The sequence below is a fragment of the Zosterops lateralis genome (assembly GCF_965231275.1).
Source record: "Zosterops lateralis genome assembly, chromosome: 12".
Classification (NCBI taxonomy): Eukaryota; Metazoa; Chordata; class Aves; order Passeriformes; family Zosteropidae; genus Zosterops; species Zosterops lateralis.
In genome coordinates, this window is record NC_139772.1 from 3,937,888 (window position 1) to 3,954,230 (window position 16,343).

At 40.6% G+C, this 16,343-nt stretch overlaps 1 protein-coding gene across 6 annotated transcripts in view; it reads right to left on the bottom strand.

Annotated features, from left to right (window-relative positions):
- The window catches only part of CDH13 (cadherin 13), a gene marked incomplete at its 3' end in the record, with an annotated part of 461,247 nt that overhangs the window by 13,771 nt on the left and 431,133 nt on the right, over nucleotides 1-16,343 (bottom strand). For 5 of the 6 annotated variants that reach the window (XM_083870235.1, XM_083870236.1, XM_083870237.1 and 2 more), the window contains 3 exons: nucleotides 13,580-13,722; nucleotides 2,822-3,055; nucleotides 1,317-1,532 (listed from right to left, as the gene is read on the bottom strand). In XM_083870235.1, the coding sequence (XP_083726361.1) occupies nucleotides 1,317-1,532; nucleotides 2,822-3,055; nucleotides 13,580-13,722 (593 nt within the window). Of the gene's footprint in view, nucleotides 1-1,293; nucleotides 1,533-2,821; nucleotides 3,056-13,579; nucleotides 13,723-16,343 lie in introns of those variants that run through there. The other variant, XM_083870234.1, reaches the window with a different exon arrangement.

Sequence of the window (16,343 nt, forward strand, 5' to 3'; positions counted from 1 at the left end):
TATGAAGTGGCAACAAGAATATATTTGAATCAATGGGCTGCATATTTATATCACTGCTGCAGTAGTGTCACACCCTGTCAAATATTTTTAACTTATTACTCCTAACAGCTGAAGTTTGCATTTGGTTCCAGGAGACTGAGCCCAGACCAGCTGAACCAAAGCCAAAGCAGACACTTTAGATGTCACTGATTGAGACTAAGAACAGGAATTTGCACTTAGCATTTATATAGTCCTTTTCATCTTCAAAGAGCATCACAAACATTAGCTGGTACCAGCTCCCTCACAGCGACTTTCATGCCAACCTTTTGGGATAAAAGGAGAAGAGAACATGGACAGGATGTGTAATCAAGCACACACCAAGCCTCAGATGTGTAAAGGATCTCTGCCTTGACCTCTGCCCTGCCTCATGGCAGATTTTCCATCATGGAGAATGCAAGGCCTTTCACCATGGCTCAGGTTTTAAGTCACCATATAATGTATTCTGTAAATAGAAGATGAAGTTAGCAGTCCTTAAATAACAGATTTACTATCAGAGTTGTAGGTGTTCCTTTGAAACAGATAGACATTCAAAACAAGCACTGCACCAAAATTGTTGCTGGCAGCTGTCACAGGGACACACCCAGTTTAAATTGTGGATTCCATGGCTTTGAATTCCTACTTTTGAGTCATTCTTGGATTTATTTTCCCACTTCCAATTCAAGGTAGCTTTCCAAATGAGATTTACACAATTCCTTTGTCAGAAACAGCAGAAATTTCTTTTACCTCTCAGTTCTCTCTGCCCTCCAACCCAGCCTGGCCATTTGATGATCAGCTCTGGGTGGTTCTAAACCCAGATTCTCAAATAAGTTCCTCATGTTCCAGTCACTTGCACATTTTATGTGAAGGAATAGATTGAAGCAGACAGTCCTCGTTTTCCTGGTGACCCAGAACAGCCATTGTTACCTGAACACCTTTAATCTCCTCTCTCTGGGTTTGAATTGAATTCAAGTGGGGAGAGATGAAAGCAAGCGTTGCACAAATCTGCTACTACAGCTGGTACTTCTCAGTTTATCATATGTTAGCTCTGATTCCCTTTGATTCCTCTTAAAATTATTGCTTCTATTTCTTAATTTGACAATCAGCCATTCATTGCAATTTTTTTTTTTGGTATTTAAAAACCCCCTTTTTCACAGCTATTCCCTCATAGAGAAAAGAAAAAACAAACCCAAAATTACAGCACTATGATATCAATGTATGAATGTAACTCCCCCCTTGGAGGGTTTTCTAATGAGCAGATAAACAACACTTCACTACTTACAGCTCAGCACAAGACTTACAAAATAAACTGAGGAGTGAAAGGAGGATTAGGGTCAGGCTGATGTGGAGAGCATCACTTGCACTGCAGTCCATTTTGGATTTCTTGCAGGTACACACTTGTAATCTCAGTTCTGTGGTGTTGGTCAGAGGAGGTTTTCCAGAATCTGTCACTGAGATGGGGATGTTGTAATTGGCCTTTTTCAGGTTCTGAAGCAGGATGACCTGGGCATGGGTATCTGCAAAGGATGAGGGGAGAATTAACCAAGTGTTGGTTACTTGGAAGGGTGAAGGAACCTGCAAGCAACATCAGGCGTGCCAGTTAGTCATGGAAATCAGGAAGAAAATGAGAATACACTAAGAAAAAAACCAAGAAGAATACACTAAGAAAAATACACTAAGAAAAAATACACTAAGAAAATAAGAGAATACATTAAGAAAAAAACATCTCTTCCCTCCTTGAATTGGAGGGAAGAGACGGTACTGAAATTCTTTCATGGGCTGCAATCTAATTACAAACTTATTCCAAACCCCACCAAAAGGAAAGGCTTGTAAGACTTGTTTAAATACATTACTTGGTCTGCAAATTATTGGCAGAAGTTGCCTGTGAAAACTAATAAACTATTGAAATGCTAGGGCATGTCACCCCCAAAAGGACAAGAAGAGATAATAAATTTACTTTCCAAAGGAAAAAAATAATGTTGGAAATACAGGCAAAGCTGCTGAACCACTGCTACAATTTCCCTGAGAAGGGAAGTAAAGTCCCCTCCAAACTCACAGATCTGCTCCACCAGGGGAACTGGGGGCCACAGCAGCTCTTGGCACCCAGGGGGGTGTGATAATTCTTTTAGGGTGTAACAGAAGGGTGGTTTGATGTTTAGAGAATAGCAAAGAAAACAGCTCTTCCTCTTTGTCCTGCAGGCAGGTACAGCCATCACATCCACCTCTAGTTTTTTCTAAGACTATGACATGAACTAAAAGTTTGGAGAGTGACAGAGAACAATAATACATTCCAGAAGAGGAACAATCTACATTAAGAAGATTTGTGCTTTGTACATTTCAACACACAAACCTTCTGCAATCTCATCATCCTCTTACCAATTGTGTAAGGTCCCTGTGCACCGGGGTAGTTTGTGAAGAGTTTAAATACTTAAAATTAGGATGTTTTTTAATTACGTTGCTAAAGCCCACACAAAACTTTCACAGCAAAGCTTCGAGCACCTCGTGCAAACAAAATTGTGTGCCATGAGACACAGAAATCTTCACAAAATTAGCAGTCATTAGCAGCCCCTCATTAACACAAAACTGAAAGAAAAAGGTTCAGCCAACATAACAAGAGAATTTCCAGGTTTCAGAGCTGGTGTGTTCCACAGGCAGACCCAGCACAGGGTGAAGCAGCAGCAGTGGGTCCATCCTGCAAACCCTTCATGCAAAAACCCCTCCTAAATTCCCCCAGTGCCTCAGGGGGAGTCCCTGGGATGGAGGAGAGGGAGGAATAAACACACAATGATCAAAGTTCCAGCCTTACTGTTCAGCCTGTTGATTCTCCACAACTTTTCTGGGCCAGATTGCTTGCTGAGTTCAAATTTGAAAGGATCTGTGTTGGGATGGAGGTCTTTGTCTGATGCTCCTAGAACCACTACCCTGAGATCTTTTGCATCGTCACAAACTTTTGCCAGAGTTGGGTAAAGGGATGGGACGTTGTCATTGACATCCTCCAAGGTGATGTGCAAAGTCCCTGTACCCGTAGCAGGAGGGTTTCCTAAGGGGAAAAAAAACCAAACATCTGTTTATTAAATCACATTTCCATAAACTCTTGCTCCTATTTGCACCTGCAGGCTTGCGAAGGGAAATAATTTTTATTGTTCTTACCTCTTTTATATGGAAATTATTGCTTAAAATACCTGATGAGTCACTCCTGTAAATTCATTGCTGTTTTTCGGAATGAAGCCTGTCTGATTCTCTACAGTGTGGAAAATTATTCTAAAGGAAACCTCTGGGAGAGGAATATTTTGAAGTTAAAATGAGAGTAGGACATGAATAGATATCTGGAACAGAATCTGTTCATCAGCACATACTGAGAGAAACATACTGGGAACCATCCCCTGGATGGGTAGCACAGGATTAAAAGAGCCAAAAATAAGACAAGCAAAGAGGAAAAAAGTGTCAGCAGAGAGGAATGGGGATGTGTGGTGGGTGCCCAGAAGCAGAACAGCACCAGATCATTCCCAACAACCCCAAGGGCCACGCACAGTTCTGTCAGCAGAAGTGAAACCTGTCAGGGGCAGCTCAGGGAGATGAGTTGGGTTATTCATTCATTTATTTACCCTGAGCTGGCAGCGATTTCAAACCTGCCATGATTTGCCAGCCCTGACCCCAGAGCCAGCTCAGAGGGGACAGGGTTGTTTATTCACCACCACAAGCTCCGTGCCGGGGCTGTGAGTGACAAACCAGCCCTGGTGGTGCTGGGGGAAGGCAGAGTTTGCCTGGGGGAGCAGCACCTCATTTCACAGGGGTCACCCAGGAGCTGACAGGGGGTAATAACTCCCAGTCACTGCAGACGTGTGCCATGGCTGAGCAGCCACCGCTGCCTCCAGCACAACAGCTCCTCCAGCTCCCTCTGAACCCCGTAAAAAACATCTCAAAGTTTTCTCAATGCACGTTTTGTCCTTCATTGTGCTGTTTATTCCTTTTTTCTTTCTTTCTTTATTTTTTTCTTTCTTTTTTTTCCTTTTTTTTTCTGGTTTAGCACAGGGAGGTGCGATCCCTGCACTTCCCTGAGCAGCACAAACTGAACCCCTTAAAAAACATCTCAAAGTTTTCTCAATGCACGTTTTGTCCTTCATTGTGCTGTTTTGTTTTTTTTTTTTTTTTTTTGTTTGTTTTTTTTTCTTTTTTTTTTTTTTTCTTTTTTTTTTTCTTTTTTTTTCTGGTTTAGCGCAGGGAACTGCGATCCATCCCTGCACTTCCCTGAGCATAAACCCTTTCAGAACTGGATTCGAGAGGCTGCACTTAACCTGTGCAGCACCAGGGCAAGGTGCCACAGCATCCACAGCTCAACCCTGCGAGAGGTTCCCCTCGGCACAATCACCCACAGCAGCCCAACAACCCAACGGGCTTTTGAAAGGAAAGTTATCCGCAGCATTTCTGAATAAACCCAGTTATTGCTGAGCTGGGAGCAGCAAACACCCCGTGGTCTGGATCTGATAAAGTGCTGCCGGCAGCAAAACGCAATTAGTCCTTTCAATAACGAATGTTACTAATGGTGACATTTCATCTGTTCCCCGCACGCAGAAATGGATCACAAAGGCAGGATGTTCATCCTTCTCCAGCCTTGCCCTCCCTTCTCATCGCGCACTTTGTCATCGGGAGGGTTAGGGTTGAGTTCTTTTTAATGAAAAAGAAACTATTTTTCACTTTTTATTGGACTAATTGAATTTACAGAAAGACTCCAATACGTTTTTTTGGGGTTTTTTTTTGTTCTTGATATATTATTAAGTAAAGTCATACGGCAGAATGGATGAAAAGACATTCTAGTATTTGAAATATGATCATAAAAGCCAGCCTTTCATGCACTTAATTAAACTGCTGTCTTTAATTTTGAATGCATTATTTCCACACTGGACTGATAATGTCTTAGGCACTGCCCTTCTTATCTTTCTCTGAAGTCAGTAATATTAAAATCTGCCTTTTGAAAAGAAGAAGCCAACAGCCTTATGGATGTCCTGCTATTTTGTCACACACAGACACGGCTGCGTTTCCCTTGCCATGCAAATGTTTCACTCTTTGTACGGTTCAGGGGCTGGGCAAATATTACACACAAAATAAAAGAGAGTGAGGAAATTGCTTCTGTCCATTTCAATGGCTTGTTCTCTGCTTGGTTTATTTGTACTGATTTAAAAAAAAATAATCTTTTGCTGATTTATGAAGACCTCCAAGAGAGAAACAAGCAAATGTCAGGGTCATAAACTGGAGCTTGTTAACACACGTCATAAAAATGTAACAAGAAATGAATCAAGGAAAAACGGTCACAACTCATCCATTGGGAATATATGAATATATGACTTTCATAAATTTGATGGCACTATGCTGTTGAAATAATTCAGAATCCCATGATCTCCAGACACCTTTGATTTGGAAAGGAAAGTTACCCATAGAATATTTTAATTCTGAAGTAAAACTCTTCATTTGGATTGTCAAACCTTATGGCTGAAAACAGAATTAAAAAGCAAAGCAAGACCTAAAGGGTCCAACAATCCTCAAGAGGAGCTTTCCCAAAGGGCTCTGATCCCATTTGTCACTGACCAGAACTGGCCATCCCTCCTGAGGATGAACATTTTAAATATTTGGGTGCCTTTAGAGCCATTGGGGACAGAAAGAATCCCAAACTCCCAGAAGTGGCACATCTGGGAATACACCATGGCACTCACAGGAGTGAAACAGCATCACTGCTCTGTGTAAAAGCTGCTGGAACAGAGGCTGAAGGATGGATAACTTCATACTGAAATAAAGTGAAAACTCGGTGGTGAACTGAGCCTCCAATGCAAGGGGCTGCTACCAGGAAATGTGGATTTTAAATTGGATTTTAGTGCTGCCAGCATAAATGACCATGTTTCCACCTCTAGACTAAAAAAATTAGTTGGAAAAGAAATGTTATAGGAAAAGATACTTTGTATACTTTTAATGCTTGAATCTTAATGAAAAGCTGCTCAGAAAAATATCAGAATTATTAGTGTGAACTCACAGGACTCACACCCTGCTCTTCAAACAAGGACTCTGAGAACAGTGTTTTACATGCTTTCCAACGATGCTGCTCTGAGAATCTAAACACAAATTTCTGTCTCATCCCTCACACTGGAGTTTTTTTCCCCTCTCCATATGCTGTTTTTCTGCTCAGCAAATGTGTGTGTGCAGCTTTGGCAGCAGTGCCCTCCCTGCAGGCAGGGATCCCGTGCAGGCAGCTCTGCTCCACCACATTCCACACTCAGGGTGAACTCCACCAATGGTTCAGCCAAAGCAAATGGAACCAGCAGAGTGGCGAAGACACCAAAATCTGGGTGTGCTGCTCTCCTCAAAGCCATATGTTGACATTTTGTCCTTAATTCCCCACAAATCCAAATTTCCTATGCGTTTTTTTCCATCTATATTAACACATAGGTGCTTTGTAAAATATATAAAATAAATAATCTCCCCAAGTTTCCAACCCTTCATTCATCCCCTCAGATAATGTATGCAGCTCCTGGTTTTGAGTAATTACATTTCAAAAGAGCACAGCTCTTTCAGCATATCAAATTGCTACTGACATATGCCATCCGTCTTAAATACTGTTTTCAGCATTCTAATTTCTTTTTCTAATCATGAGTCCATGATGACAAATTAAAACAATATTTTGTGTGCAATTCATATTTTACCGAAATTTAAAATGGCAAAAAAAGGATGAGTCTTCAATTTATTTTCCCTTCTCAATTAATACAGCAATTAAGATAAGGGGTATAAAACTGGCTTAATTGGGTTGCCATGGCAACTAATTGCCTGATTTCTTCAAAAATAGCGTGTTTGAGGTGGAATCAATCTCTGGTAATTTAATTACATACATCATGGAGTGAGCAGACAGGTTAGATACATGTAAGGAAAAGTTCTAATTGCAAACTGTCACACGTCTCTTTGTTACTCCAGCTTTCTCTGGGTGTTGTGTGTTACTGCTCATCACACAGAGCACAGAATAATAAGTTTCCTTTCTAATGATTAGCAGTGCCAAGTTCTGCACAATAAATGGGATTCAGGATTGCTTGGGTTGAGCTGCTCCTTGGAAATACAGGAAAAAGTGAAAACCTGATTGACTCTTTCTTTATTTTGCTCAGGTGTTGGGAAAGGTGGGACAGGAAGGGCTTATAGATATGATTGTCTGGTGAGAAATACTGGAGATGTAAAACCTGTGAGTGAAATAGAAATGAAGGGCAGCTTTGAGATGTGATCATGGCAGGCAGGAAGATGGTGATTAGCTGGAGATGGGTTGAAGGACAGAAAACAAAAGGACCCAAGGGTGCAGCCCCTCTCTACCCTGTCAAGGCAACAGGGAAAAGGTAGATAAGAAAAGTAGTCTTTAGAGTTTAGAATATAGGATGATATGGTAATATAGCAGTTCTCATGGGCTGCATGCAAGGTTTGTAGGTTTTATATCTTGCTCTGGTTGGTCACTGTAAATTAGAATATTCAACACAAAAGGAGATATGATGTATTGTAAAAAAGTCCTCACTCTCTTGCTCTCGCTCCTACCTCTCTTACCCCTCTTAGCTTTTTTACCTCCCTTACCTCATACCCTCTCTCTCTCCCCCTCTCTTTGGGGTTCCCTCCAGCCCAGGCTGGTGGCTGAAGGCAAAGCCCTTTTTACCCACGACCCTTGCAATAAAACCACCATAAAATATTCTAGAATATCTCAGGTCTGCAAAGTTCCTTGTCCCTGCTGTCCACGGATGCTCCTACACTCAGGAAAATTGGAACAGTGTGACAGCTCACAAGTGCAACTGGCCCCAGTCAGAGAAGCAAGGTCCAAGTTGTTTTTTCTCAAACTGGCCAGTGTAGCTCCAGGCAAACCCAAAACTCACAACTAAAAATTACTTTTAATGGCATTCATTCTCCTCATTTAATGCAGCAGGAGTTCTTGTATTCCCATTTTTTGTCTCAGCAGCTCCATGGTGATAGGAGGGAAGGTGGGATGCTCACCCTGGAGCAGATTCTCTCTCTGGGAGAATGTTTCTCCCTGGCTTTAGCTGGGACCACACTGGCGTGGCACGAGAAAAGTGGAATCCAACTTCAGCTTGCATTTAACCCAACCAGCAAGGTCAGGGTGTCATTATTTGTCACCAGGTGACAGCCTTGGACATCACAGGTGGGTTTTCCAGGAGTGAGGCAACAAAAAATAACCAAAGAGTCTGTTTTTAAAGAGAGAAAAAAAGGCTACACAATGGGATATTAATTCCACAGAAAAGAGTGTTGAATAAGTAAGGTAAATCCAGGGATAAATCATTATTCATGCCCGTAAAAGGACATGGAGAAACTAATTTTTATCTTTTAAAGATTTCACACATTTTCCAGGTATTTTTTTAGCTTCACCTCCAGCCATGGTTTCCTCCTCCTCTACTTCTTCCAGATTGTGACTCAAATTCTCAGAATACAAGGGGAAAAAAAGAGTTTCTGGCATGGCTGAATGAGAAAAAACATCCAGGTGTTCTGCTTTGTGATCCTCATCCCAAATGAATTATAGACTCTGCAGGGTGACATCACAGCACGATCCCAGAGCACATTTGGAATTTCCACACCGGTTTTCTCAAACCCAAATGATTTTTCTCTGTTTCCCGTGGGTGAAAAAAAGCTCCCACTAACGCTGTGACACCGCACTGGGTTCAGTGATTAGAGTGCTAAAGCCAGGAAATAAAATGATCACCATTGTACGCACTTTTGTTAATTGAATGAAACCTCTGAGTTTCCCAAGTTTGCATAAACCTGACTGTGCCCCATTATCAGCTCATTCTCTGATTAAACACAGTTCATGACACTTGAATGTGTTAACTCTGCTGCATGGTATTTCCTACCAGGGTTTAATTTCTTCTTTAATAGGCCAGAGACTCTACGTTCACACAGGTCTTTAATAAAAAGTTTTCAAATTCTGAAGACACTGCGTTGACCTTTTACTGAAATCAAATGTGCTGAGAAAATTAGGATATTTCTTCCAAAAAGTCCTTTTTAAAGTGTAATGCGCCCCCATAAAAGGTCAAAAATTTATTATCTATAAATTAACACTGTTTCCATCAAAATTTGCTGTTTCAAGTGTGTTTGGGAAGATACAGGAACTGTTTAGATCAGGAATAACATAATTCACTACATAAATTCATTACAACATAACTTTACCACCTTGAGCTGCAGTTAATTTGATAATTCTGAGAAATAATATTATAAAGGTCAAAAAAGAATCTCATAAAGATCCAACTTATTTCCTGCAGTGGAGTGACTCCATTTTATTTGCCCCTTTCATTGTTCCTGTCCTACTGGTAAAGACCAGTTTTGTGATATCCCCAAAAAAAGACAAAGATGTGATGGATTTATACAAAGAACTACCAAGCACAAAGCTCCAGGTTTTACTTGTGACAGAAATATCCAACACTTTACAGATTAAAAAAAAATAAAATGCCCTGGCACTTGCTCCCTGCACTGAAGGGCAATGACAAGGAGTCGGTGCCTGCTGGAGCTGATGACAGATCCTCTACTGACATCAGCAAAAGGAGATGGAAAAAGGATCACTGTGGAGTTTGTTTTCAGCTGTCTCCACTCCTCACCCAGGACAGCAAGTTTTTATTCATTCTATAAGGTCATTTTATAAAGAGGTGAGCATGGGACACAATGGGACAACAGAACTTTTCTGTAAGCAGGTAAACTCCAATGCTATAACGCTGAATAATATTTGTGTTTATGCTTTAGCATATGTCTGAGGTAGAGGGGCTTTATATGATTTTAGAGTGATTCACTGTAAATTCTGTTAAGGATTATCACAGATCTTGCAGTGCCTGCTCTGCTGGGAGCTGCTCTGGGCTCCAATTCCCACTGCCCTGGGCAGTGCCTGAGCTCTCTGTATTCCCAGGAAAGGAAAGGAAAGCCTGTGGAAGCTCAGACTCCCTCAGTGCCTGTGCCAGCACAGCTCAGATTTGACTCAGAGATAAACTGAGAGGCCAAAGGAAATAAAAACCTCCACTGGACACGTTTGAAAAATGAATTTCTGCTAAAGTATTTCTTTTTTTCCTCTCCTCCCTTTTTACAAGTCTGTTAGGCCAAGCAAATGACTTGCTCTATTGGAAATGCCTCTAAATTTTCACTTTATTACCCTCTTTCATTTGGCAATTCTTAATCCTGCCTTTGGCTGCCCTCTCACTGACAAGTCACTGGTATTAGACAGGCTTCACTTATTAACCTGAAGAGAGAGATCTGCAGCCTGTGGACAGTGCTGCTCTAAAGAGATGCAGACAGTTACCTCCAATCTGATTTTTTTCCCACTTTTTAAGTTAACATAACCTTCTTTTAGAGTCCTGAAATAATTCTGTATTCATTTCAGATCCTTCTCCCACAATCTGGCTTCCCATCTAATGCAATATTTCAAGTTGGACATTAGCTCTGATGGTTGGAGGGATAAATGGGTCTCCCAGCTGTGCTGGTTCACATTGTCAGTGGCCTGGAAACAAGTTTGGGAACACTTCCCAGGGACACTGCCAGTCCCAGCTGTCCCTGCAGGGGACAAGGCAGATCCCCAACCTGTTGAGGCCAACTCTGAAACTTCCTTGGCTGCTTTAGCCACAGAGTGTCAGTTTATACTCTTTTTTGACTTACAGATGGGGTAACTGAGAGGCATTTCAATAACTTTTATTTTATTTTCAGTCTCATGTGAAGGGTGAGATAGTACAGATGTTATAATTTATGCTCTTACAATCAGAAGCCAAACTATTTCCTAATTACATCCATTATAAGCGTTTCTTGGCCTATCAGCTTTTGCCACACAATGCTGTAAATGCCTTAAAGCCAATCATCTAAAATCATCCCTCGTGGGTCCCACTACAACACATCTTTCATAGTTCTATTTCTCCAAAGTATCCATTCTGTTTGCAAGGTCATCATTTGAAACTTGTTTCTAGTTCCATTTCTCTCTCAACAATGTCTGTCCCGTTCCATGGCATTTCTAAGTGAGCACTTTTTATCTCAAAGTTTACACACAATGTGAGATATAAACCTTCTGTCAGGCTTTGAGAATCCTCTACAAATCCATTTCCCACATTTCCCCCTCTCTCTTGGTATACAATTTGTTTATTTGTATTTATTGGCAATGCAATAGCAATAGCTATTGTCAGTTTTGGTTGAATTACTGTAGGAGCATTGTAAGTTATTGAGTTTTTCATCCAGGCCAGCAGAACATTTTCCCACTTCCCAGCCTGTCTCTAAGTCTAACATGCTCCCCAAGCTGCCTGGTAATTAATCCAGAGGTGATGCAGGGCACAAGGTTAATATCAGCTAATTAAGTTCTGCTGTTTATTCCCACTCCCTTGCACATGGCAGGAGTGCAGTGGCCTGAAATGATCATTATTAACACCTTAGCATGGCAGCCCTAAGTGCACACGTGTGGTTTGTAATCATTGCATGCACAGGAGTCAATAATGCTGGAGATGAACTCCTGCACTGACAGAGCTGCACAACCACAAATAAACACTATTACAGGGGCTGGAAGCAGGTGCTGGCTCAGAACCCCAAATGGACAGTATCCTTTTCTCTCACAGCTTTCCCTTCTCTCATTTTTCCAGAATGGGAAAAAACTCAAAAAAACCCAAAAAACCAAACCAAACCAACAAACAAACAAACAAACAAACAAAAAAAAAAAAAAAAAAAAAAAAACAAAAACAAAACAAAAAAAACCCAAAAAACCCCCAAAAAACCAAAACAACCAACCAAAAAAACCCAAAAAACCCCACCTGAGAATTCAAAGCAGTGAAGTTCTGGGCTTAAAATAAATGAGCAAGGCCTAAGTTGCAACATGAAGGTGTCCCCCAAAATCCACATTACTCAGGCTGGTTCCCACAGTCAAAAACACTCATCTCCTTTCTCCATCTACTCTCTTTGACAACATCTGACTTCACCTTTAAAACACACCTTTGTCCTTTGGGTAACCCCTCAGTAATATCCCAAATTTTTACTTTCATTGTGAGATGACATTTCCCAGTGCACCTGATTTTAAGATGCATTTAAAAAAAAAAAAATCCAGTAGCAAGGAAAAGACAGAAATATGTTTAGTACTACACTTCTCCCCCAGAAATTTCCTAAGGAAAATATGTATCTTAATGCAAAAGTAAATCATCACCTCAGCAGAATTTTTTTTTCTGTTATACTTAAGGCGATATTTTCTTTCTCCTGTCAGGCCCTGCAAATGTTCCCTGAGTCAGGTGCTCAGGAAAATGTAGAATTACTCTCTTAAAAAGAGCATTTTACAATTCATCACCAGAGCTAAACCAGCTGCAGCTGTGAAAAAGTGTTAGCATATTAGCTGTTATATTAGAGGCAAATCTTTTATTTATTTTGTGCCTTTAGCTCAGGAGATTTGGAACGTTCAGGGTTTTCTCTTCCTTCCTCTGCTCCAAAGTCGCTCGCTGAATTTTCCCTAGATAGCTTAATTTGGATTCTCTTTGACAGGAGGAACTTTAGCACACACAAGATGCAAGAAATTGTTGCATTTTAACAAGGGGGTTTAGTTATGTTTTTATTGTCACTGTCATTGTATTGAATAGATTACAATCCAGCAAATCAAGGATGAGCTGTTATTGGTATTTTAGTGCCTCAGGCACGCTGACTGCTCAAATATTGTGAAGAAATTAACTCAGATTGGGATGATTTATTACATTTCCAACAATGCTTCTTAGACTAATTGCACCCAGCATTAAGACATCACTGTAGGAATAAACGAGTGAGGTATAAACCTAAATTAAAACTGTAATAAATTTGAAGTTTTAAGTTAATTCCTTTTTATTCTTGTTTTCCAGAATGGTCTCTGATACATTTAGGAGGCCAGGCAGGGAAATGCCACCAGTTGGAGCCCTGGTCACTGAGAAATTCAGACTTTCTGTGCTGACAGGCTCTGACCCCCAAGTAAACACTGCATTGGACCTGAGGCCATGGAAAAGGCTTCCAAAACTGAACCATTGAATTGAGATTATGGGTGTGGACTTTGAATAGAAGTGTGTGATATCACAGGGTGGAAAACTTAGAATTTAAGGGTTTAGAATATAGTAATATATATATATAAAGCAAGATGGAGGTTTTAGGGCAGAGGCCAGTCCTTCTTTTTCACCTTCTTTTTCATGGTCTGGGTGGTGTTTTGTAATTTGGTAGAAAAGTCTCATTGCAGACCACGGGTGGTTGGTTATTGGGTTAAAAATAAAAATAATTTAGGTATCATTTCATAATTGGACAGTTTGTCCTTAAAAGGCCTTGTGAAGAAAGAGACAGGGGCCATTTTTTACTTTGTTAGCTAGAATTCACAACTTGTGAGACTATGACATAGATAAGAATAAACATCTCAGTCCGAACGCGAAAAATCGTCTCTCGACCATTTAATCCCGGCTCTAACAGAAAAGAAGATAAAATAAGATAAAAAAAAGATAAAAAGTGCTGCAGCTCCTGGCTAATTCACCCCATGCGGCTTTCAGAGCAGAGCATTTGAAGCAGGAAAGGGAAGGTTTCCCCTGGGCTGGGTACTCACCGCTGTCGATGGCCAGGAACAGGGCGGTGTAGACGTTGTTGTGCACGAAGGGAGATTCCCTGTCCAGCACTGCCGTGGTGCCAACTGTGCCATTGGTGGGGTTGATTTCCAGCCACCCTGCTGGGTCCTTGTACACTGAATACCTGGAGAGAAGGGCAGAAAGTTGTCACCAAATCATAGACCTGAATATAAAACAATTGTGCTGCTGCAAAGGAATTTGTCTGTGCGCTCAGTGGTGTCGCTTTGAGTTTTCTTGCTTTTGAGTGTTTGAATCTCTGCAGTGGAGATTCTCACACAGTTTTATGTAAACTATGTCTATATTTAGAATTACTGTTTTGTTTACATGCTTCTCCTCTGAGAGGAGAAATATGATTGATAGTGATGTTCACCAACGAGGCCGAAAAACCAACCAACGTTGGTTCACCAACGACTTGTTGCCTTCTGTAACAAGTTTATATATAGAGAATCAAAAACATTAAAATAGAACTTTCCCGCTTGACCTTCTGCTGTCTGCCTCATCCTTTTTGTATCCAACACGGTGGTTTTTGCCAGTGGATCTCTTAATATTTCAAAAATGCAATTTAAGCTCGTGCTTTCCCCTAGAGTTCAGTGTTAGGCTTAGCTGGCAGAGGGAGATATAGAGAGAGGATTGAGTAAATTCCTTTGGATATATATATATAAATATATTTGTCCCAAAGTTTAGCAGAGAAATCAATATTTAGGGTATTATATACAACCTGTGCTACACAGCCAGAACACTTCCAGTGCACCTCTGCATCCACACTGACCTCATGAATCCTATCACAGCCCTCCTTTCTCCAGACTCACAATTCCAGCTGGACTGGAGGTTGTATTTTTAATTTACTTTTTGAGTGTTTCTCTTTTCTTGTTTTCTTACCATTACTTACTTTGGGTGAGCTGGAAATGTACTAAATTGTGAGGAATGGCAGCAAAAAGAGAGTCAGACAATGAATTCAGCAGGTCTGGGGAGTGGTTCCACCCAACCCTGTTTGCACACATTTATTCTGCACTCTGGGATCTGGAGCTTCCTCCTCCTGCTGATTAAATCCAACCACAACCACCTTGTCTCAATCAGAGTTTGGAAATGCTGTCTCTCCAAGAGCCCCCAACAACATGAAATTCTCTGGTGTGCTTTTTTCACCTTTAATCAGCACAAATATTCAGCCCCCAAAACTGGAAATGTTTAGAGAGGTTGTGGAGTTTACACACCAGGAACTTCCCTGCTTGACTGAAGCAATAAATGTAAGAATGTTCATAATTAGGGCCCAATTCTATACTCAGTTAAATATATTTAGTAACAGAACAACCCAGAGCTGAATTAACTGATGCCAATTCCCTCTCCAATTAAACGTGCTAACATTTTAAACCAAAACTCCAATCATATAATCAATACCTGGGATAATAACCTGTTTATCTTTTCTGTAGTGAATTGTTATAGGTCATAAACCACCATACAGCCTTTTACAGGCATTTTAAATTACCAGTAATTGACATGGAACCTGTTATTACTTAATGAGTCTGAGCCAAGGCAGTGCCTCACAGTGGCGTTCACCTGAAAGTGAATTCACCTGAAAGTTCTGTGTGGATAATGTTGCAAAAAAAAAAAAAAAATTATCAGTGCAAGTATGAGGGAATAAACAAAAATAACAAATTGTTGGGGGGTAAAAAAAAAAAAAAAAAAAAAAAAAAAAAAAAAAGTAAAATGAAATAAAATTCCAGCCTCTAACAAAGTGCTGACAGACATGACAGACAGCCCTGCCCAGGCTGCTGCTTTTTACCACAACTTTGCTTCAGGCATGGAAAATGAAATTTTCCTGGGGGTGCTGAGCCTGACTGTGGTGCACAGGAACATTGTGGTGCTCAGGCAGCCAGAGTGAGCATCAAAACTGCAGCACATACAGCCAGGAGAAATGGCACATCTTTATGAGCTCTCATGATGTTAAAATAAGTTAAAGAGCAGATTTGGAAACCAGTAACTTTCGGAATTTATGCAGAAAAAGAGATGAAGAGGGAAAAGAGTTGGCTTATTTATGCTGGCAGAAAAGTAACTCAGAGCTTCACCACTGGCCTCCCCAGGAGCAGAAATTATCCTTTAGGGAATATGTGGCAAAGAATCAAAGGAAAGAATTAGTGCACAGTGAGATGTTTCATCAACCCAACATGTCCTTCCTGTTAATAGCCATTTAAACATTAATCAATAGCTCAGCTTTATCTCCCACAAAAATGAATGCCTGCAATGGCAACAATGCCCATCAGTATTTCATTTCACTCCTTTGTTTCTTCTCTTATTGTTGTTTTTATAACTTTGCAACAAAGGTAGGCACAAAAAATATGAAACAAGGGCAGCCTAAACAATTCCTAGTCTATTGTAAAACCGCAAATTCTCAATTAACCCTGAAACCATTTCAGAAGATTCAACACTTCTAAAGTAATGAGAATGTAAAATGGATTGTATTATCTTCCCTGATTGCTCTACAAAGCACTGTTGGCTGTGCAAATAAAAACCTGGATTGTATAACCTGTGATTTGGCACAGGATATTGTAAAAGTAGTACTTTGTCTTTCCCACCACATTTTTTACTCATTGTAAGAGCATATTGCAGCACGGTTAAGATAATTGTTCTTTGTTCCATTTTTTGAGGGCTCTGCTAGCAGAGGTTTAGAATAGACCCATCATAAAAACCATGATAAAAATAGGAGTTTTTACTGCAAAGATTCACTTCCCACTTTTGGCTTCGGTGGGA